Consider the following 23,906-nt stretch of genomic DNA (forward strand, 5'->3'; position numbering starts at 1 on the left):
TCGACCAACAGCCTAACGCCAAACAATCGACCAGTCGACTAATTAGGGTTAGCCCTACACTCCGTAAACCTACAGGAACACCATAACCTGAACCATTGATTTTTAACTTAATGCAAGTTTGGCATGAAACATATTAAAGGTTTGTTCATCCGTAGCACTAATTGAACTGTAACTTTATTTCACAGCAGTTATTGGAAACTGATGTGTTATTTCATTAGAAAAGCATTGCACGCCCTATAAACCACCTCACCCACACTTCACTTGGTATACATTGGTAACGATATGGAAAATGGTCTGTTGCTCCCATTTAAAAGGGTGGTTTTCCATCTTTAATGAGTCATTTTCTCACCTCCACCTCCTCTCTCCATCTTTCTCCATTCCCTGCTCCTTCCACCAGGCAATAAACGTCGTGGCATGGTCGCCCTGTGGGAAGTTCTTGGCTACAGGGAGCATCGGGGGTTTGCTGACGGTCTGGGACGTGGAGAGCAAGCTGTGTGTGGAAAGGTATGAGACAGAATCACACTGAAACTCCTAGAAAGCAATATTCGATTCGCTCAATTGATTTAATTTAATATTTCAACTCGACTGACTGTGGTTCTCCTTGCTTTGGTTGAAGCATTTGAGTGGAACTGTGCAGAGCTGGGTTCAATATAAGTTCAATAGTGTATTTTTTTCAAATACTTGATTGGGTTTGACTGATCTTGCCTGGCACAATGGAAACAATGCAATATTCCCAATTAGAAATGCAAATTTGGGTTCATTTTGGTGCCAACTAACCGGTCAACAAACGGTTAACTTTTTCCAAACAGTAATATTACGTGCATGCATGCATACAAGGAAAGTACACTTTTCATTAAGAGTTTAAAGCGGAACTGACAGTTACTTATACTGAACAAAAATAGAAACGTGTTGGTCCCATGTCCCTGAAATTTTCCATATTTGTGTACACATTTGTTTACAGTGCATTCAGAAAGTGTTCAGACCCCTTGACTTTTTCCACGTTTTGCTACGTTACAGCCTTATTCTAAAGTGGATAAAATAGTTTCCCCCCCTCATCAATCTACACACAATACCCCATAATGACAAAGCCGTTGTCCTGTTGGAAGGTGAACCTTTGCCCCAGTCTGGAGCAGGTTTTCATCAAAGATCTCTCTCTACTTTGCTCCATTTGTCTTTCCCTCGATCCTGACTAGTCTCCCAGTCCCTGCTGCTGAAAAACATACCCACAGCATGATGCTGCCACTACCATGCTTCACTGTAGGGATGGTGGCAGGTTTCCTCCAGACGTGAAACTTGGCATTCAGGCCAAATAGTTTCATCTTGGTTTCATCAGACCAGATAATCTTGTTTTATCGTGGTCTGAGAGTCTTTAGGTGCCTTTTGGCAAACTCCAAGCGGGCTGTTGTGCCTTTTACTGAGGAGTGGCTTCCATCTGGCCACTGTACCATAAAGGCCTGATTGGTGGAGTGCTGCAAAGATGGTTGTCCTTCTGGAAGGTTTTCCCTTCTCCACAGAGGAACTCTGGAGCTCTGTCAGTGTGACCATCAGGTTCTTGGTCACATTCCTGACCAAGGCCCTTAATATCGAGAAGCTGATTAAACAGCATGATCTTTACACAGGTGCACCTTGTGCTGGGGACAATAGAAGGCCACTCTAAAATGTGCAGTTTTGTCACACAACACAATGCCACAGATGTCTCAGGTTTTGAGGGAGTGTGCAATTGACATGCTGACTGCAGGAATGTCCACCAGAGCTGTTGCCAGAGATTTGAATGTTCATTTCTCTACCAATGTCATTTTAGAGAATTTGGCAGTACATCCAACCAGCCTCACAACCGCAGACCACATATAATCACGCCAGCCCAGGACCTCCACATCCGGCTTCTTCACCTGCGGGATCGTCTGAGACCAGCTACCCGGACAGCTGATGAAACTGAGGAGAATTTCTGTCTAATAAAGCTTTTTTGTGTGGAAAAACTCGTTCTGATTGGCTGGGCCTGGCTCCCCAGTAGGTGGTATAAATGAGTCAACAGTTGAGTCATCTACTTCATGAAGTTACAGTCTGATGCGCTCCCATCTTTGAATTCAACTACAATGGCGCTGCTTTCGTGTGTGCTGTTTACAGCGTGCAGCAGAGGGAAAGTGTACAGACAAATGCCACAGTCAGACTATGCTACTAAAATGTTGCAGTCCTGCTTTGGTTTTTTAAAGTGTGACAATGAACAACCAAAAAACAAAACCTGCAACCAAACACCATGCAAAGAAGAAACATGTAGGCCTATTACAGCAACGTTTGCAGTAGCCTAGGCTGGCTGCTCAACTACAATACATTTTGAGCAGTGGAGGCTGCTGAGGGGAGAATTGCTCATAATAAAGCTGGAATGGAATGGTATCGAAAACATGGTTTTCATGTGTTTGATACCATTCCATTAACTCCATTCTGTCCTAATGAGCCGTTCTCCCCTCAGCAGTCGGTGATCCATGCAATGCAACATATGTTTAAATGTTACAACAACCTATAGCTACATTTTTGTTATTTGGAGTTATAAAATTAGTTTTTGATTATGGTAGCAGAATATTATACAGATCTGCAAATATGATCTCCTTTTTGTTTTAATATTTGAACTTCTAGTTTGACCAGTTTGGGCTGCAGTTGCATGTTTTTTTCTAGGCTATGTCTGGCTTACGAATTCATTGTGCTTTTTCTATATGGCCCGTGCGCTGATTTGAGTTTGACACACATGGGCTAGCATTTCTATTTATGTAGCTAGTTATTTATTTAGCAAGCTAAAAAACACGGAAGTCTTGTCATTGGAGGAGTGGGTGAGTGATGACCATATAGCTAAGTGCTCACTTGTCAGATAATGTAATTCTTCCTGGGGGTAAATATGTACATATTTTAATAAGATTTCATGTTGCTAAAACTCTGTTCCACTTGAATAGGCTTGCTCTTGTTGCATGTTTCTATCGTCTTACAGTCAAAAGGCTATAGCCAATTATTGAACATTCTCCTGTAATAAAGCAGCTATTGTTGCACAACGGGCAATGACTCGCCTTGTAAAAGCACGTTTCACTCCAGTACCAGGTTTTTGAAGAGGTGCTCTTGTGCTGTCTGACCGGTGATGGGCTATTCCGCTCCTCAAACTAGGTTCTCTGTATGCTGTGCGCGTGTGATAAATAAGATACATGACAACTAACAAAAATACACAAGCGCCAATTGAATTATGCAAATGATCTATAGACCGATAAGCATTATCGGTCAAATGTATTTTCCTATTTAATGGTTAACCGTTAACATCCCTAGTACCAATCACCGGGGGGCCCCCCCCCACACCACACATCTGACACTCCAGGTAGAACTAAATCAGATGCTCAAGTAATTGAAAGTGGAATCCACTGACATGGATTTTTTTGTCCATTCGGTAGGCAGACGCATGAGAAGGGCTACACCGTGTGTGGACTGGCTTGGCATCCCTCGGGCGGTCAAATAGCCTACACCGACACAGAGGGCTGTCTTGGCGTGCTGGATGGGCTCTCCTCTTCTTCATCCTCTTCTTCCTCCACTACGGCTGCAAAGAGTACCAAGGTGAGTCTCTGGTCTTACATGGAGGCTTCTCTATCCCACCCAAATGTGCCACTGCTAACTCACTTCTAAACCAATATTGGGATCGGTACACTTTAATACTGTCTGTTTGTTTGCAGAATTGACCCCAAGCATGGTCTTCTTGGACCAGTTCATGTTGTGCTCGATCTGCTTAGTCTACAGAGCTAGGGTCAACGTTGATGCTATTAGTATTTGCCATGTTTCTTTGCTTCGTTCACCTCTATTTCAATAGAGATCTTGATGTCCATTCCACAGTTCTATGTTATTTATAAACCGTGATTGAACCAGGTCAGTAAGTCATTGAGAACAGGTTGTCTTTCCCGATAACATTCTGTCTTTGGGAGTGAGCTTTATTCTACTTTAGCAGGCTCCAGCCAGCTACGACGATCTTTTCGACGACGATGACGACGACAGACCCATGGACGAGGGTATCGGCGAGGGCGCCCTTTCACCCGCCAAGAACCCCGGGGACGAGGACGATGACGACGACCTCATGCCTGCCACGGGGCGAGCACGGAACAGGAGTGCCTTCCTCGACGACGAGAACTCACTGGGTGAGAAAGCGATGTGCGTCGTACATAGCTGATCAAAGTATCATAGCTGGCTCGTCTTCTATAACAGCAATTATTTGAGCTGATAAATACCTCTGGGTTTCATTTAGATAAAACCAAACACTGCAGTAAACCATGCATGGCTACAGTATTTAATTAATTAAATAGACAGACAATTCTCTTCAGATATGTGGCCCTTTCCGTAGACTTTCTAACTCTGTCTTTCAAGGGGTTTGCCTCTTCATGAACTCCCAACTGGTGTGCTAATTCCAGTGCGGTGGAAGTGTCGTCCCACTCTTCGCCTGTCAAGAAGACAGGCGATTGCCGGCCCTTCTACTCCCCAAGGGAGTTTTCAGCTGTTATTGTGACTGCTGTATACATTCCACCTTAGGACAATAAAAATAACAAGCTGGCGCTTAACGAACTGTACAAGGCTATAAACAAGCAGCAAACCCTACACCCGGAGGCTACCTTTCTGGTTGCTGGCGTGATGCCCAACTTCCATCAACACATCTCCAATGCCACTAGGGATGATAGTCCTAGACCACTGCTAGTCTACCCACAAGCAAGCATACAAGGCCCTCCCTCGTTCGCCATTTGGAAAATCAGATCATGACTCCGTACTCTTGCTTCCTGTTTACAAGCAGAAGCTGAAACAGAAAGTACACGCGATTCGCTCCGTTGAGAAATGGTCACCAGAATCAGAGAGTATCCTACAGGACTGCTTTGCTATGTTTCACCTCCATCACCGGCTACATTTGAAAAAATGCATCGGCAAAGTTGTACCCACGGTGAGGGTTTGCGCCTTTCCCATTCAAAAGCCCTGGATTAACACTGAGGTTGGCGCTAAACTAAAGAGCAGGGCTACCGCATACAGCACCCTGATGCTATGATCGAAGACAGGAATAAGTACAAGAAGGCCTGCTATGACCTCCACAGAGTCATCAAATGAGCAAAAGGACAATATAGGACTACGGTGGAATCATATTACACAGGCTCCGACACCCACCGCATGTGGCAGGGGCTACAGTTCATTACAGATTACAAAGGAAGACCCAACCGTGCTCTGCCCAACGATTTATTTGTATTTATTTATTTAACCTTTTATTTAACCCTGAAGGGCTCATTGAGCGTCCTGACCAAGATAGGCAGCACCAAGTCATTACACAATTAGACGGACATGAAAAACTACAAGTAATCTAGTAAAAAACATAGAAATCGCAGAAGTATAACAACATAAAACAGCTAATTAAAAACATTGACAGGTCAAGGAATCAGCCTCAAAAAACTTCGATTTTAGTTCTTCAAGTTTAAAACTATTTTGTAAGGCGTTTCAAGCCGATGGTGCAGAGTACATAAAAGCCCTTTTACCAAATTCATTTTGGACATTTGGAACAATAAGCAGGATAAGTTCCTGCAAACAGAGTACCCACCACATTTCTGAAAAATAAAAATGCCCAAATAAAAATGGTAGTAAACCCAAAATGGCTTTGTAAATAAATGTATACCAGTGACTGAGCCTACGAGTGACTAGAGTAGGCCAACCAACCCTGGTATATAAAGTGCAGTGGAGCGTAAGGGTTTTGCAGTTTAAAATAAATCTCAATGCGCCATGGTAAAGGGTGTCAATTTATCTCAAACACTGAGCGAAAATATCACCATAGTCTAGTATAGGTATAAATGTAGCTGATACTAGCCTCCTGGCTTCAAAAGGAAAAACAGGCCTTATTCCTAAAATAAAATCCCTAATTCAGCCTAAAAAAAATTGTAATTTATTGAATATGCAATTTAAGAGGCCGTCATCAATTAAAATTCAAAGATATTTATGACGTTACAGCCTCAATCTCATTGCCCTGACAGGTAGTAATAGGTGAAAGGTTTAGGTCTTTTTCTTGCTTTAGAAAACACCATTTAGTTTTTTCAGCATTGAGGATAAGCTTCAATTGACACAAGGTATGTTGAACAGTACAAAAAACATTTAGCAAGTTCTGAAAAGCTTTTGTGAGAGACGAGGCACAACAATAAATAACAGTATCATCAGCATAAAATTAAGGTTGTGCATTTTGCCAATTTGTCTAAATTATTTATATAAATAGTGAATAAGAGGGGACCAAGTACAAAGCCCTGGGGCACAGCATTACAGACAGACAAGTTAACAGAAATAAGCCCATCAAATTGAGTGCACTATCAAACAGATAGTTAGCAAACCATGCAACTCCATGCTCCGAAAGACCTACGCTTGACAATCTCTGTCTCAGTATAGCATGATCAACTGTATCAAAAGCCTTAGAGATAAAAAAAAAAAAAAAAAAAGTGAGACACAGTGCCTCTCTGTGGTGGTTCATTTCTTTACTATCAAATGAGGAGAGACAAACATATCACACAAGTCAGAGTCATATTTCAACTAAATCTTTTTTCACTTATTAATAAGGGAGCAGGTCAATACAACACACACAAAGTGAATCGATTGAGTGATGGCAGGTCGACGAATCACCCTCAGATGATTCGTTAAGAGCCCCGAGACAAAGGTACAAAGGTATTTTATAGCAAAGATACACCCCCTTCAGTCTATATGATGAACAACAGATGTATGGAATGGGTCACAAGGTTAAGATTTGTATGAAAGATTCTTATAATTCAGACAGTATCTGTCTTAAAAAATGTTCTCATTGTGTAGAAACCAGAGTCTGGCCCTGAGCCATGTCTCCCTGGTACCATATAGAACAGAAACATTAACTCATGCTCTGGAATGTGGTATCACCCAAAGACATCGTAAATCTCCTGTCAGTGTTAAATCTCCGAGGCCCACTTTCAGTTCACACAGATACAATAGAGTTGTAAGAACCCTCTATTGAAGCTGTTGAACAGCTTCTATCCCCAAGCAATACGACTGGTAAATAGTTAACAAAATAGCTACACATACAGAGTTTACTTCATATCTTCATTGACCTTTTATTTCAATATTTGCACTCTTTTCTCTTGTCTCTATTCACACTCACAGGTCCCTACACACTCACACACACTGTTAATCCAACACTCACTCCATCATTTGCTCACTCACACATAATATGCACATTTATACTGACTACACTTTTGCACCCCCGCTCGCATGCAAGCTGCTGCTACTTTATTATTTTATATCCTGTTGCCTAGTCCCCTTAACCCTATACATATCTACCTCATCACTCCAGTATCACCGCACATGTAAATATGGTATTGGAGCTGAATTTAAATATTTCCTGTATATATTGCGCTTACTTACTTTACGTATTTCATATTTCTTATGTTTTTTTTTAGTAATACATTGTTATTGCATTGTTGGGTTTTGAGTTGGCAAGAAAGGCATATTCACTGTACTTGTGCATGTGACATTGAAACAATCCCATGAGGGCTTTGCCATAGAATTTAAAGATAGTGGAAATGGTACCACTGTTCGCCCCCCGGCACTTTTGTTATTGTTTTGTTGGCGAAACTGAGTTCATCAGCAGGGTAAAAATATTGCACTACGTATTCTGTTGTTCTAATGCAGTGCAATGATGTCTTAGGGGGAAGGAAAATGTGTTTGTTGTTTGCATTAACTTATTTTTTTGCTGTAATATCCCAAACGGACGTGGCAGTTTCACACTTAAGGATTCCAGCTTTAATTGTGGGAAAGTCACTGAGAAACAATACATCCCATTAATTTTACCAAAGTACTCTTGAATCTTGTTAACAAGCACATACATTTCTCTTTCCTTGTCATCCTAATTCAAGACTGGGATTGCTTAAACAAAGTCACTGAGCTGTATTGCATGTGTTCCCATTTACCACAGACACAGGCTCGCTCAAACTGGGGCTGGATAAGTTTGTTGATGACGACGACGCGGGCAGCGCCATAGTGCCCCCCGTTGCTGTGGCTGCTCCCCTCCGGCCCGTCTATGACGGGCCAATGCCCACCCTGCCACAGAAGGCTTTCCAGCCAGGATCCACCCCAGCACACCTCATGCACCGCTTCATGGTGAGAGCCAGCCCACACAACTCAGGCTTTAGTCTTGCCTGAAAGGTTTATATTAATGATGTTTCAGGTTGTCTTATTTTTTAAGTTGATGGTTTTGTATAAATATAGGAAATAATAAGTTTCATGAATTGTCTAGAGATGTATTTACATGCCCTATTAAAGGGACATTGCAATCCAAAAATCAACTTGTTTGTCGGATGGTTTCAGACCTCAAAAGTAGTCTATGTGAGTTATCCACAAAGCCGTCTAACCCAGAGATAATGTATTCTGTACTCCTTCTGTCAGATGTGGAACTCGGTGGGAATCGTGCGCGGCTACAATGACGACCAGGACAACGCCATTGACGTGGAGTTCCACGACACAGCCGTGCACCATGCCATGCACCTCACCAACTCCCTGGGCCACACCGTGGCAGACCTCTCCCAGGAGGCCGTGCTGCTTGCCTGCCCCGGCACCGACGAGCTCGCCAGGTAGACCACATATCTAAAGGCCGCTACACACTTCAAACAGACAGGGCATCCTTTTCCACACGTATTTCTACGTACTTTTGTGTGGCTCACTTTTTAGAACGGACTGTATACGACGTTATGTTTGCGTGAAGTTTTTAATGGTCTTAACTGGGATATTTAGATATTAGCTATTCATGTTTCTGGGGACATTTTCACACATGAGCCTTGCCTGAGTTTTATTAGCCAAACTGGTGGATTAATAAGGGAAATCAATTTCGATGTTCCCAAGTCTCTCGTGAAAGACCTCTTCCTATTGGCACCACAATCTAGCGAAGACACTGAAATTGATTACCCATTTTTTTCAAACGGGAACCTAAGCCGCTTCACTGTATCTCTCTCCCCTCCCTTCTTCCCCTCCACAGTAAGCTCCAGTGCCTTCACTTCTCATCGTGGGATACCAACAAGGAGTGGATGGTGGATCTGCCCAAGGGGGAGGACGTGCGGGCCCTATGCCTGGGCCAGGGCTGGGCGGCGGCTGCCACCAGTGCCCTCATGTTGCGCCTCTTCTCCATCGGAGGGGTGCAGAGGGAGCTGTTCAGCCTGCCCGGACCCGTGGTCTGCATGGCTGGGCACGGGGAGCAACTGCTCGTCGTCTACCACCGAGGTAGGACACGTGTGCATGTTTGCTGTCACACACAGACAGACCCTCACATACAAATGCACAGAGAAAACAAGCATCAGATGCAAAACAGAGTCCCAATCCTCTTAGAAGCATAATGACGGGTAATGATGGGCAATGTAGCTCTACTTCTGATAAGGCGTATATAACCGCTATTGTGTTTTTCTGTCCTCAGGCACAGGGTTTGACGGAGAACAGGCCCTAGGGGTCCAGCTGCTGCAGTTTGGACACAAGAGACGGCAGGTCATCCACGGGGAGCCCCTCCCCCTCTCCCGCAAATCTCACCTATCATGGTTAGGCTTCACAGCCGAGGGTGAGTCAGGCCACGCCTCCTCTCAAATGCTGGCTGCTGTTGGGGCGTGTTCAGTAGACACCAAACGGGAGACTCTTTGAAAAATGTGCAAAAGATTGTAGATTGAAGTTGACTCTGTACATTGACCTAAGATCAGTTTGGCGTTTTCCACTGATGGTTAAGGTAAGGATTAGGGCGTAATATTTTCCCAGAAGTCTACACATTTTCCTTCCCGAGAAAATTGCAACAATCGGGGTAATATCCCGGTATTCCTGCTCAATTCAGAAATGCTTTTAAAAGCAAATAATACCAGCAAAGAAAATCGGACATAATTATACCACTGTAAATGGAGAAATACGGACAGGAATCTGCTTTATGGTTTCTTGTTGTATTTGTCACAATTTAATCAACACAAAGTTCTGTCAAAGTCGACACACAATTTGTTGATGTAGCCTAGTTTAAATGTAGACTTAAAATATTACGAGGTTATTAGCCTACAGCCTAGTGAAAATTGCATTTGTTTTCGCTTACCTTTGGCTGAAAGAAGTCAGCCAGCTTGTTGGCCCTTTTCTCTCCCCTTGCACCTGGCTATCAGGGGGATTTCGGAAGGTTGTGGCTGTTTTTACTTCACCGCTTATTGTGGTGACTTTGTCACGGGGAACATATCCGATTCTCCGCTAAACAAACCGACAAGCAAATAGGCCTAGTAGCGGAGATATAGCACCATGGATAGCACCGCGGTTGATCAAGTCCCCGGGGAATCTGGCGAGTCAAGCCTGTGCCCTCCTTTTTATTATTGTCCCATGGTGTTTCAAATGTCTCTAGTTCCTCAAGCGTGTCTGTGGACACAATGTACCAGCCATTTTGTTAACAGCGAGTAGCTGCGGTTGACATTTTGAGCCTCTGCCAGTTCCACAAAGATAGTTTGGAGATTGGTGAATGTGACTTGGAGATTGCCTACAGTAACTGCATTGAGAGGTCGCGTATAGCCTATATGATGGTCAGCAATGCAGTTTATAGAAGTCATGCAAGTACGTTTTCTATTAGGGACTTTACGTTGAGTAGGCAAAATATGGTAGGTGGCTGACGTTGTGATGATTGGTCTAATGTAGGCTATGAATAAAGCCAGAATTGATATGTCTGGTTCATGCATGCAGCTATTCACATATGCATATTTTGTATTTTTGCGTCCGTTTTTCAATGATGGGTAGGCTACTTCGGTTTGACAGAGGATCATCAAATGAATATGAGTAGCTAAGAAATATAAGGACGCTTATTTCACTCTACTTATCAACCACTTTTTGAGGAGCATGCTCTCGCTGTGCGACAGTTGACGTTTTGCCCAAACTCTGTATTGCCACGGGCTCTCCAACCCTGAACCAACAGCATGGCCTAGGGCTAAACGTTCTCTCCCAGACTCATGGATAGACATTTTGGAGCGTAGCATAAGGTAACCAGTCCATCCAGTATGCACATTAATACAGTCGACAATCAAAGGCTAGACCAATTATCTATCGACGACATCATAAATCAGTTTTGTTTTTCTACCATTCATAATATGCTGTAGTCTATGTACTGTATAACAGCTCAATCATCATTTTAATTCAGATAATTTTTTGGGACTTGGGCTCATAAGCCTATGTGTATGCATACTGTAAGCTGTAATATGCATATGGGTGTTTTTGAATTAATCATCAATTTAGAAAGCTGTCCATTTCATTGTTAGGCTTTGAAACATCTACAATGACCATGTTTTACACTCCGTTTCAACCTGCTGTTGAACTCCTTTCTTCAAATTGATCGTCAGTGTGGCGCGTTTTAAAAGCATGATACTGTTTTGATGATAAGTGTTTGTGATTTTCGATTGCATTTGCATTGATGTTAGAGGGACAATAGAGCCCTGAGTCGTTTGAAAGTTGGGTGTTACCAAAGACGAAGCATGTCCATGAATCATGACTGCCGGTGTGGTGGTAATACGATCACAGCAACAGCCCTAGGCACAGATCTAGGAACAGCCTGCTCTCCCCAGATCCTTACCTTAACCATCAGTGGGGAAAAATGCCAAACTGATCATTGTACAGAGCCAACTTCATTCTCCAAACTCTTGCACATCACTTATTCATCACTTGTTTTCCAGGAACCCCATGCTTCATCGACTCTGAGGGCGTGGTGCGCCTGCTAAACCGCTCCTTGGGAAACATGTGGACACCTGTGTGTAACACCAGGGAGAACTGCAAGGGCAAGTCAGACCACTACTGGGTGGTGGGAGTGCATGAGAATCCCCAGCAGCTCAGGTAAAGCAGTTGTTTCTCTTTGCTTATTTGAGCTGTTCTTGCTATAATATGGACTTGGTCTTTTACCAAATAGGGGTATCTTCTGTATACCACCCCTACCTTGTGACAGCACAACTGATTGGCTCAAACGCATTAAGAAGGAAAGAAATTTCACAGATGAACTTTTAACAAGGCAAACCTGTTAATTGAAATGCATTCCAGGTGACTACCTCATGCAGCTGGTTGAGACAATGCCAAGAGTGTGCAAAGCTGTCATCAAGGCAAAGGGTGGCTACTTTGAAGAATATAATATATATTTTGATTTGTTTAGCACATTTTTGGTTACTACGTGATCCCATATGTGTATCAATAGTTTTGATGTCTTCACTATTATTCTACAATGTAGAAAATAATACAAATAAAGAAAAACCCATGAATGAGTAGGTGTGTCCAAACTTTTGACTAGTACTGTACGTGTGCCAGGGGCAGCGGCTTAGACTGGTAGACCATCCTAGGCCACGTTGTTTTCTTTTCTACCTGGTAACTAATTAATCAATTTATGTCACTGATTGCCCTGATGAGATGGAGAGATAATGAAAAACAGCAGGACTCTGGCCCTCGAAGACCCGGTAATAGAAAATTAAGAGGTGTAAATTCTATAGTTAATCCATCTCTTCATCGTCTTTCCTCCAGGTGTATCCCATGTAAAGGGTCTCGGTACCCCCCCACGTTGCCCAGGCCTGCTGTGGCCGTCCTTCCCTTCAAGCTGCCCTTCTGTCAGACCACCACAGAGAAGGGCCAGATGGAGGTCAGTAAGGCTAAGTGCCAGATGGAGGTCAGTAAGGCTAAGTGCCAGATGGAGGTCAGTAAGGCTAAGTGCCAGATGGAGGTCAGTAAGGCTAAGTGCCAGATGGAGGTCAGTAAGGCTAAGGGCCAGATGGAGGTCAGTAAGGCTAAGGGCCAGATGGAGGTCAGTAAGGCTAAGGGCCAGATGGAGGTCAGTAAGGCTAAGGGCCAGATGGAGGTCAGTAAGGCTAAGGGCCAGATGGAGGTCAGTAAGGCTAAGGGCCAGATGGAGGTCAGTAAGGCTAAGGGCCAGATGGAGGTCAGTAAGGCTAAGGGCCAGATGGAGGTCAGTAAGGCTAAGGGCCAGATGGAGGTCAGTAAGGCCAACCTATACAGTCCATGCTATGCTATTCCAGTCAGCTCAGCCTTTGGAGAGACACTGCCTACCTAGAGCTTTATAGTTGATCTATTGGGTTGCTTGAGTGTCAATGCTTGAGCTACCATTGCAGCTATTTAGAACCTGCAAATAGCCTTTCAACAGAAATGTCCTTGAATATCTCTGAAATATGACCCTGTATACATACACATATGGGTAACTGACAACATAAAGGAAACGCCAATGTAGTGTCTTGTTGGGCCACCACAAGCCACCAGAACTAGTTCAATGCTCCCTGGTATAGATTCTACAAGTGTCTGGAACTCTATTGGAGGGATGCGACACCGTTCTTACTTGAGGAATTCTATCATTTTGTGTGTTGTTGATGGTGGTGAAAACGCTGTCTCAGGCGCCACTCCAGAATCTCCCATAAGTGTTCTATTGGGTTGAGATCTGGTTACTGAGATGGCCAAGGCATATTGTTTACATTGTTTCCGTGCTCATCAAACCATTCCTTACCCTGTGGATGGGGGCATTGTCATCCTGGAAGAAACCACTCCAAGGGAAATGCAACCCACACCATAAGAGCTGCCAGAACCTTCATTTACTCAAGTGTTTCCTTTATTTTGGTAGGTACCTGTACATAGGCCATACAGATGGGAAAGCCCCACTCACTGTCTCTGTCCCTCTCTCTCCTTCCAGGAGCAGTACTGGCGCTCAGTGCTCCTCCACAACCACTACGGCTTCCTGTCGTCCAGCGGCTACGAGATAGACGAGGAAGGCCAGAGCCAGGCCCAGAAAGACCAGCAGGAGCTGCTCATGAAGATGTTTGCCGTGAGTACAGTAGCAGCAACTCATGGGTCCACCGAGCTTGGAAACCCTCCTTAGATCCATAGCGTAGTTTGGGATTAGAATTTGGAATTGTTTACATTGGATATCTCATAAACCTTTCCAGAGCAATAGAATATTATCCAATTTTGTTTTATTTTGTTGGGACTTTGTGGGTTTGGTTTCATTTCAGCACAAAATTACAGGCATATTCACAGGAAAGGATTATTGAAAATACTTTTCCTCAGCATTGGGTCCTCACATCAAAATAAGTCCTACACACGTCGAAGGGCTTTTATTTTGATGTGATAAAGGTTACAAATTAAAACCAACATTTTGGAATGCATACCAAATGTATGTGTTACCTTAATACAGTAATTTAACCAAGGTATTTTACTAACTATGATTAATTATCCATACATTGGGTGTTTCAATCTGCAGCTGTCGTGTAAGCTGGAGAGGGAGTTCCGCTGCGTGGAGCTGGCCGAGCTGATGACCCAGAACGTAGTGACCCTGGCCATCCGCTACGCCTCGCGGTCCCGCCGCATGGCTCTGGCCCAGCGCCTCAGCGATCTGGCCCTGGAGAAGGCCAATCAGCTGCAGGGGGAGGAGCCACAGGAGGAGGAAGAGGAGGAGCCACTCCAGTACACCAGACGGAACACTGGGTAAGTACATTTGTGTTTGTGTTATTGTATGTTTGAAAACATACATACCATATGTTGGTGATTGTCATATAATGAAAAAGGCAAAATAAAATGGTTGACAGATTAAGTGATGATAAATCAAAATAATTTTTGGTTTTAAGATGATGTTGGGATGCGTTGGTTGAAACTGGCTTAGCAGTGTGTGAGGGTTGAATTGGTATCCTTGTTTGAAAATAGGAACCAATACATTTAAGTGTGTACCTGGGCATGACCAACGGGTCATGTTCAGTAGGGCAAACTGTAGCGAAACAGAAAATGACAATCTGTTCTTACTGGGGAAATTCGTATAGAAACTCAGTTTCACTTTGTTTAAAAATGTTTTCTCCCATCTGAACACTGCCCTAATAATTTGCATGAAGCACCAGAAATCTGTTCTGAAGCTAACTTCAAATCAAAGTTTATTTGTCACGTGCGCTGAATACAACAGGTGTAGACCACGTCCTGGTAATCCGTCTGACCCCGCAGCCTTGTGTCTATTGACCTGCTTAAAGGTCTTACTCACGTTGGCTACGGAGAGCGTGATCACACAGTCGCCTGGAACAGCTGATGCTCTCATGCATGCCTCAGTGTTGCTTGCCTCGAAGCGAGCATAGAAGTGATTTAGCTCGCCTGGTAGGCTCGTGTCACTGGGCAGCTTGCGGCTGTGCTTCCCTTTGTAGTCTGTCATATTTTGCAAGCCCTGCCACATAAGACAAGCGTCGGAGCCGGCGTAGTATGATTCAATCTTAGCCCTGTATTGACGCTTTGCCTGTTTGATGGTTCGTCGCAGGGCATAGCAGGATTTCTTGTAAGCTTCCGGGTGATCGCTGTCCTGATATCCAGAAACTCTTTTTTGCCGTAAGATGCGGTTGCAGAAACATTATGTACAAAATAAGTTACAAATAATGCGGAAAAAAACACATAATAGCACAATTGGTTGGGCGCCCGTAAAACTGCTGCCATTTCTTCCGGCACCATTTTACCGCCACTTGTATGAGTTGAAATCAAATTCTGTGTAGATAAGGAATTATGTTGGGATTCATGATAATATATGTTTGTTACTCCAGGTACGGCCAGAGCAGCAGTGAGATGGGTGCGGATCGCCAACACAGCAGCCACAGACAAGCACAGGAGGAAGAGGTGGATGAAGAGGAGGGTCAGGAAGAACATATAGATGACGGGGATGTAGCGGAGAGCAAAAGACGAGGTAAGTCGAGGGAATCTCTCTCCATTTCCTCTCCCACCCCTGCCATCTCCTGCATGTCAAAACAATCAACATCCTTCACAGTTTCTTCCATTTGCAGACCTGCCAACCTGCACGCATTTTGCGTACCATGCATGCAATTTGAGGTCAAAGTACACGGGTACGAAAAACTACCTCAAAATACGCAAAAAAATAGGCTTCTAGTTGACACATTGTGGTTTTTGACTCAACCGTCTGAAGTTGGCGCTGAGCCAATCAGAGGACAAAAAAATCTCTAGCTCTCCACTCCTGCTCGCCCCACGTAGTCGTAGTACTGTTTTCAAGCTGGATTGCAGCGCACCACTTTGTCCGTTAACACCACTGATGTGAGGGAAAAGGGTAGGGAAAATAGAGAACAAACTGTTTGCCAAATACATTTTCCAAAATTGTATGTGTTAAGCACAACCACTATTTCCTAGTTGTCTCCTTAGCTAAGGCATCATTACTACGACGGTAGTTAGCTACAGCGTTTGGTCCACTATAACTAAGCAAGAACACTTTCTTGCCTGCACATGCTTAGAGCTACGCAACGGTAGTAGTCGCAAACGCATTGACAGGAAACATTTGCGGTGGATGCCTGGATGGAAACAGACATGGCGAAGAGAGTTGTCCCGCTAATACAGTCCTTCACAGAAAGTTATGTTCGACTGTTAAAGATTAGGCAGAGTGCATTGGAGGAGGACTCTTGCATTGACAGGCACGAGTGATAAAAGACGTTGCTGCGTGTGCACATTTGGTCATGTTTTTTGCTAGTTAGTGAGTTATTATGTAAATTATGTCAAATATCCGGTCAGCGATGGGGGAGTGATTGCTTGCTAAAAGAGCAGAAAACATGTAGGCATACATTTCTAGACCTCTTTGAAAAGCGAGTCAGGTAAAGAGCTTTTTAAAAGGGGCCGTGTTGTATTTTGAGACGGGCTTGAATAAGCTAAGAAGCCAATAGGCAGAGGGTACCATACATTTTTGTCTGATTCTTTGTAATAATAATGGTTTGGGAATAAAAATGTGGTTTCTTGCATCAAACAATACAACATTTTCAGTCACCTCTGTCTGAAGGACAAGTGACTAAACAGGTTATATCAGGGCTGCATTCCTGCGGATGCCTGTGGGACCTGCGGGTCCCAACAGGGATCATTGCGGTGCGGTCTGCATTTTTCATGCGGGCAGTCACACAGACACTTTCAGATTAAAATATTTGAGTTGTCCTGCACATTATTTGGAAACGGTCATCTTTCTGCTTTGTACGCGTCAGGCTACCTGTTGTATTAAAAGCACATCTTTGTCACATTATTCACACACACTCAGAAATCTGCTGCTTCAACTTCAGTATTCCACCTCTCCTCTCCAAGTTAGCATCTTTCCAAGGAAAGTAACTTAAATATGATTCAACTATAGTTTATTACAGTGTCTTTAAATAAATATTGATAATGGAAAGAAGTGGAGGCCGCTCAACCAATGTGAGTCGAGGTACAATCAAAAAATGAGATCATCATTGAAAAGGAAAAGGCACAACGCGCACACAGGCTACCATGGGGAGCGAGCATTGCGGCCTTTCATTTAAAAAAATTATTGATTACCCGTTTACTTGTCTCTGCATGCAAATCTTCCTCCTAAAAGGTAGGCTATTTCCTAAATGCAAAATGTAGTGCAAGAGAAAGTGCAAGTGTCCGACTTTCATCATTATTGCTGCTTCAAGTTCAGTTGCCACTGTGCAAGATCGGGTGTACGTGTGGTCTCAATTAAATAGAGTAGGCTATAGCCTATGCGTGTGTGGAGAAGCACGGGGCAGTTATCTTTCCAAGGAAATGTTCTTCCTAGATATGATTAGGCTATAGTTTACTACATTGTCTAGAAATAAATATTGATCACCCATATTTGTCTTGTCTGAATATTATTATAATAATCATGTTTAACCCTTATTTTACCAGGTAAGTTGACTGAGAACACATTCTCATTTGCAGCAATGACCCGGGGAATAGTTACATTGGGAGATGAGGGTGGATGAATGAGCCAATTCGAAACTTAAAGGTAGGCTATAAAACGTAGCTCAAGAGAAAGTGCAAGTCTCTCCAACTTTGCTCTCTTTAAACTACTTCGAGCATATTGGCTGATATAGCCCAGGAATACCGATAGCCTAATATAATGGGCCATGTGAGAATCTCTGGTAATTGAAGCTATTTCTTAGGTTATTATTACGCATTTTGATATTGCCTATAGGATGCAAAATTGTTGGGACCATGTATGGCAGGTGAGTTGCGTCACATATGCGTAAAAGCTGCGCTTGCGGGTGGGATGAGGAAATCAGTCCATCGCAGACCTCTACCCTGCAATATCAAGCCCTGCATAATGTTTTTTAGAAGTCTCATGGAATGTAAACCTACATTGAACACCACACATTGGCTGCTATTGTAGGCAGTATCTTGGCTATAATAGCTATTTTATTGGCTATTTGTTATAATGTTATGGGATGCATTTTTGGGACTAAGGATTACACACCCGTGTACATTTTAAACGTATTTCTAGTTACCTACTGAAGAGCAGCCAATTACCAAGTACCCACAACAGTCTATAGCCTTCTACTGAGTCAGTGTTCTGCCAACAGCATTATTAGGCAAAAAAAAGGTGCATTTGTCGGATTTATAAAAAAATATATATATATATTTATCCTTTATTTAACCAGGAAGGGCTCATTGAGATTTGAAATCTCTTTTTCAAGAGCGTCCTGGCCAAGATAGGCAGCACCAAGTCATTACAAAATCCCATCAAACAACATGAAAAACTACAAGTAATCTAATTTAAACCATAGAATCATAAAATCATTTTAACAAAATCATAAAACAGCAAATTAAAAACATTGACAGGTCAGGGAATCAGTCTCAAGATCGTTCATCAGTGATTTAAAAATACCAATCGGGACAAGTTCTTCAAGTTTAAAAGTATTTTGTAAGGCGTTCCAAGACGATGGCGCAGAGTACATAAAAGCCCTTTTTACCAAATTCAGTTCGGACATTTGGAACAGCTAGCAAGATAAAGTCCAGCGAACGAAGAGAGTACCCACCACATTTCTGAAAAATAAAAATGCCCAAATAAAAAGGTAGTAAACCCGAAATGGCTTTGTAAATAGAAGTATACCAGTGACTGAGCCTACGTAGGAGTGACTAGAGAAGGCCAGCCAACCCTGGTATACAAAGTGCAGTGGTGCGTAAGGGTTTTGCCGTTTAAAATAAATCTCAAAGTGCCATGGTAAAGGGTGTCAATTGATCTCAAACGCTGAGCGGAAGCATTCATATATAAAATATCACCATAGTCTAGTAAAGGCATAAATGTAGCTGATACTAGCCTCCTTCTGGCTTCAAAAGAAAAACAGGCCTTATTCCTAAAATAAAATCCCAATTTCAGCTTCAATTTTTTTTTGAAGTTGTTGAATATGCAATTTAAAAGAGAGGCCATCATCAATTAAAATTCCAAGATATTTATATGAGGTTACAATCTCAATCTCATTGCCCTGACAGGTAATAATAGGTGAAAGGTTCAGAGGTCTATTTATTGATTTAGAAAACACCATTAGTTTAGTTATGGCAGTATTGAGGATAAGCTTCAATTGACACAAGGTATGTTGAACAGTATAAAAAGCAGTCTGCAAGTTCTGGAAAGCTTTTGTAAGAGATGAGGCACAACAGTAAATAACAGTATCATCAGCATAAAAATGAGCAGTGTGGGTGTCACACGCGTTCTGTCATGGGGTCCAGTGGTGCCGCACTGAAGTGGTACTCATAAAAATTATTCAAGGTTCGCAGGTCTGCATTGCGTGTTTTAAACACAACACAATTTAAGGCAGTGAACCTCAGGCTTGTTTCCCTAGAGTTTAGGTGCATTGTTGTGTAAAAATCTCCGTTGACTCGTCTTTACCCTGTAGGTCTAAATCCCTTGTCTAAAGGGACTGCTGCATCACCTGAGAAACCTTCTCCCAAACCTGGTGAGCACACACATTCATGGAATGACATTCAGTTCTCCTGGATACACTAGTCAATGGTCCACTGCCATCCTTATTAATCTAAAATCAAGTGTTTTCCAATAGGTACATAAACACATAGTTGTATGCTACACACACTCTTAAGTCTGTTGCACCCCATCTAGACACTTTTCAGTTTAAATGTTGGGGCTTTCAGACAAAAACCTAAGGGAAGCGCTTGTTAACACCAAGAATATACTTGGCAATGACTGTTGTTATACGTGACGTTATCATACGTTGTTAAACATTAGCCTTCTTTCTTTCCTTCCTTACAGTAAGCAAAGAAGGACGTGTGAACCCTTTCAAGGTCAGTCACTTATGCTTTCGGGGCGGGTTAAACCAATATCGAGTGAGACGCCTTACTAGAAAGGAAGTGTCCTTTTCTTGCTTAAAAGTATCTATTGAATGTGGGAGTTCTGGCTAAATACCTAACATGTGACCCATCATACTTGGGTTTTGACCTCAGGTGAGCAGCGGGTTAGGGAGGCCGGGTTCGGCGGGGGGTCAGCACAGGGTGACAAACGTCCTGGACAGCATGATGTCGTCCAGCAGGAAGCCCACTGCTCTGCTGAGCAGCTCCACGGGGAAACTGAACAAAACACCTGTGCTCAAGCCTCTTCCTCCCAGACCCAAGACCAAGGTACAACACAATAGTCAGATAGAAGCTTAAGAAATGTTAGGATAGTGAATGATCAAATACCACCAACCTTTTAGTTGTGTGGGAATAAATGGATCCGAGTCTGAATAAATGGTTCTGGGTATGACGGCGTTTACATGTTTGACAGTGTTGACCTAAGCATTACGGTGCAACGCATTGGACTGCTGGTGACTTAAACACGCTGTTGTCTTCTGCAGACCCAGTCTACACTGCTGCACATGAACGCTCCCAAAGCAGCCAATAAGAAAGCAGCAGAGGAGCGGGAGCCGGCAGTGTGTAGGCTGAAACAGACGGAGGCACCGCCTCCAGCCTCACCAGCAGAAAATGTTGAGAACAAGAAGTGAGTAATGAGTACTGTTCAAAATCACAATCACCGGAGAAGATGTATGAAAATTATAATGGGTGGGATAAGAAAAAGTCTTCTTTACATTATTATTCATTTTTAAGCAGTGGGGCAGTTCCACTCCTTGAATTATTTTGCTTTATTGAAGAGATTAGTAAAGTGTTGAAAAGATGGGGTGAGTCAAAGGGCAGTGGGCCAGATTCGAACTAATGCACTCTGGCTTACATGTGTGCCGGGGTCAGCGGCTGTAACCGCTGGACCACACAGGCCACCTTCATTCCATTCTAAATGGAGCGACGGCGCTCCGTTTGCGTCGCTCTCTATGTAGTTCGAGGTACTTTGGTGCGTAGAGCGTATTGAGCCCGTAACGGAAACTGGTGTAGAGTGAATGAGACCGTAGGTGTACGACGATAAATGTATGTGTACGACGTGTGTATGTCAGGCCCAAGACGGGCTTCCAGCTATGGCTGGAGGAGAATAGGAGGATCATCCTGGCTGACAACCCAGATCTGGAGGAGACGGATGTCATCAAGGAGGCCATGGGCCGCTTCAGGACCCTGTCTGCAGACGACCGGCTGGTAAGACACCTTACACAAGTGTGTGTGTGTGTGTGTGTGTGTGCTTCCTTAATTAACACGTGGTGCTATGACACTTTGTCTGTGAGAGATTATTTATCTACTTGATTAATGTGGTGTATTCAAATGACCTGGTGTTCAGTAACATCTCCTCTGCTCGCGTACAAGAAAATGCCTCCAGACTCATTATGTGATGGCGGAGCGTCAACTTTTAGCAAGACATGACCCAAAACACACTGTTGAAAACCATATGAATTCAAATACACCCACATATTTGGTGACATTCTGTTTTTGTGCTTAATATTCAATATTTGATCTCAAATCGAAATTGCTGAAGTATAGAGCCCATCTTTTTTTACTGCCCAAATACTTAACAAGCACACTTTAAACGCAATGAAAGCATCTTTATCCCACAACAAAGACCCCTTATTCCCATGTGACAAGGCAGAAATGCCCCTTTAGATAACTCTTATTTATCAAACCCATACAGTTAATCCAAATTCCCCCTGTATCTATTGAAGACTCCTCTCATCTCCCCCACACACACACACACACACACACACACACACACACTTTTGCCCTCAATTCGTTGGGGCACGGACTCTACAAGGTGTCGAAAGCGTTCCACAGGAATGCTGGCCCATGTTGACTCCAAAGGCCCACTGGTATGTCAAGTTGGCTGGATGTCCTTTTGGTGGTGAACCATTCTTGATACACACGGGAAACTATTGCACGTGAAGAACCCAGCAGCGTTGCAGTTCTTGACATACTCATTCCGGTGCGCCTGGCACCTACTACCATTGCACGTTCAAAGCCACTTAAATCTTTTGTCTTGCCCGTTCACCCTCTGAATAGCACACACACACAATCCATGTCTCAATTGTCTCTGCTCCTTCATCTACACCACGTGTCAAACTCATTCCATGGAGGGCCGAGTCTCTGCGGGTTTTTGTTCCACCCTTGTACTTGATTGTTGAATTAAGGTCACTAATTAGTAAGGAACTCCTCTCACTTGGTTGTCTAGGTCTAAGTTGAAAGGAAATTCCCAAAACATTGCTAGAAGCCTGGAAGCTGCTAAACCGGCTACAACACAATTAAATGTTTTATTGCAGCATGTACAGTATTGAGATTCCTCAAATATAATTGAAATATTTTTTCCAAAAGACCATGCCATTAAATAAAGCCTTTAAGACAACCTGTCAAATTGGTGTGGTTTTATATTGTAAATGTAGAATTGCCTGGAAGGTGATGGAATGAAAGAACCCTCGTCGCTGTCAGTGGTCCTCACCAAAACCCCTCCATTAACGCGTTGGAATGAGTGATAATTACCATTCCCAGGCTAACGCTCCCTTAACCCCAGGCTGTATACAGACTTATGCCCGTCTGTGTTGGTGTGGGCTTATACATACATACACAACAACACTATTCACTGTGGCGTATCCGTCATATATTCCACAAGATTTGTCAATATATTTAGTCCGTTGCGACATATGTCAAATGGAATGGGGTTCCAATGGTAACCAAAGTGTTGAAAGCATATGAAACAGTGCTAGAATGCAGACACTGCATGCTGCAAACAAACTGTGCTCCTCAATCTACTGGCTTGGAACCGAATACCTAAATGGTTAGGTTACATTCCAGACGGTGTGCTTTAACAACTGGTGTGGCCGAGGTTTTGGTGATGATTTGAGCAGTCCATTATTAAAGTCGATCAGAAAGGGGTTAATGTTTATAGTTGGAGACCTCAGTAACGCTGACTACCAGTGCTATTTTAGTTGGTATTGTTAGGAAGCTGTGATGCTCCTATTTTCTACATCTAAAACTCTTGAGTTGTTGATCTACCTGACGGACCGCCACCAGGTGGTAAGGGTAGGCAACAACACGTCTGCCACGCTGATCCTCAACACTGGGGCCCCTCAGGGATGTGTACTTAGCCCGCTCCTGTACTCCCTGTTCACCCACGACTGCATGGCCAAACACGACTCCAACACCATCATAGGCCTGAGCACCGACAACGATGTGACAGCCTATAGGGAGGAGGTCCGAGACCTGGCAGTGTGGTGCCAGGACAACAACCTCCCCCTCAGTGTGAGCAAGACAAAGGAGCTGATCGTGGACTACAGGAAAAGGAGGGCCGAACAGGCCTCCCATCAACATCGACGGGGCTGTAGTGGAGCGGGTCGAGAGTTTCAAGCTCCTTGGAGTCCACATCACAAACAAACTATCATGGTCCAAACACACCAAGACAATCGTGAAGAGGAGACTGAAAAGATTTGGCATGGGTCCCCAAATCCTCAAAGTTATACAGCTGCACCATCGAGAGCATCCTGACCGTTTGCATCACTGCCTCGTATGGCAACTGCTCGGCATCTGACATAAGGCGCTACAGAGGGTAGCCCAAAAAATTGTCAGACTCCAGTCACCCAAGTCATAGACTGTTTTCTCGGTACCCCCTGTATATAGCCTCGTTTTTGTTATTTCATTGTGTTACTTTTTATTATTTTTTACTTTAGCTTGTTTGGTAACTATTCTTAACTCTTCTTGAACTGCACTGTTGG

The 23,906-nt window shown here is 43.4% G+C and overlaps 1 protein-coding gene across 3 annotated transcripts in view; it reads left to right on the top strand.

Moving 5' to 3' along the window:
• The window catches only part of wdhd1 (WD repeat and HMG-box DNA binding protein 1), a 44,398-nt gene that overhangs the window by 17,692 nt on the left and 2,800 nt on the right, over nt 1-23,906 (top strand). For 2 of the 3 annotated variants that reach the window (XM_071365098.1, XM_071365099.1), the window contains exons 9-25: nt 398-504; nt 3,426-3,585; nt 3,968-4,157; nt 7,967-8,151; nt 8,437-8,621; nt 9,023-9,264; nt 9,455-9,592; nt 11,709-11,865; nt 12,538-12,652; nt 13,709-13,840; nt 14,276-14,499; nt 15,585-15,724; nt 19,677-19,736; nt 20,048-20,079; nt 20,239-20,412; nt 20,628-20,770; nt 21,216-21,351. In XM_071365098.1, coding sequence (XP_071221199.1) covers nt 398-504; nt 3,426-3,585; nt 3,968-4,157; nt 7,967-8,151; nt 8,437-8,621; nt 9,023-9,264; nt 9,455-9,592; nt 11,709-11,865; nt 12,538-12,652; nt 13,709-13,840; nt 14,276-14,499; nt 15,585-15,724; nt 19,677-19,736; nt 20,048-20,079; nt 20,239-20,412; nt 20,628-20,770; nt 21,216-21,351 — 2,520 coding nt within the window. The remainder of the gene's footprint in view (nt 1-397; nt 505-3,425; nt 3,586-3,967; nt 4,158-7,966; nt 8,152-8,436; nt 8,622-9,022; nt 9,265-9,454; nt 9,593-11,708; nt 11,866-12,537; nt 12,653-13,708; nt 13,841-14,275; nt 14,500-15,584; nt 15,725-19,676; nt 19,737-20,047; nt 20,080-20,238; nt 20,413-20,627; nt 20,771-21,215; nt 21,352-23,906) is intronic. The other variant, XM_071365101.1, reaches the window with a different exon arrangement.

The sequence above is a fragment of the Salvelinus alpinus genome, chromosome 25, assembly GCF_045679555.1.
Source record: "Salvelinus alpinus chromosome 25, SLU_Salpinus.1, whole genome shotgun sequence".
NCBI lineage: Eukaryota > Metazoa > Chordata > Actinopteri > Salmoniformes > Salmonidae > Salvelinus > Salvelinus alpinus.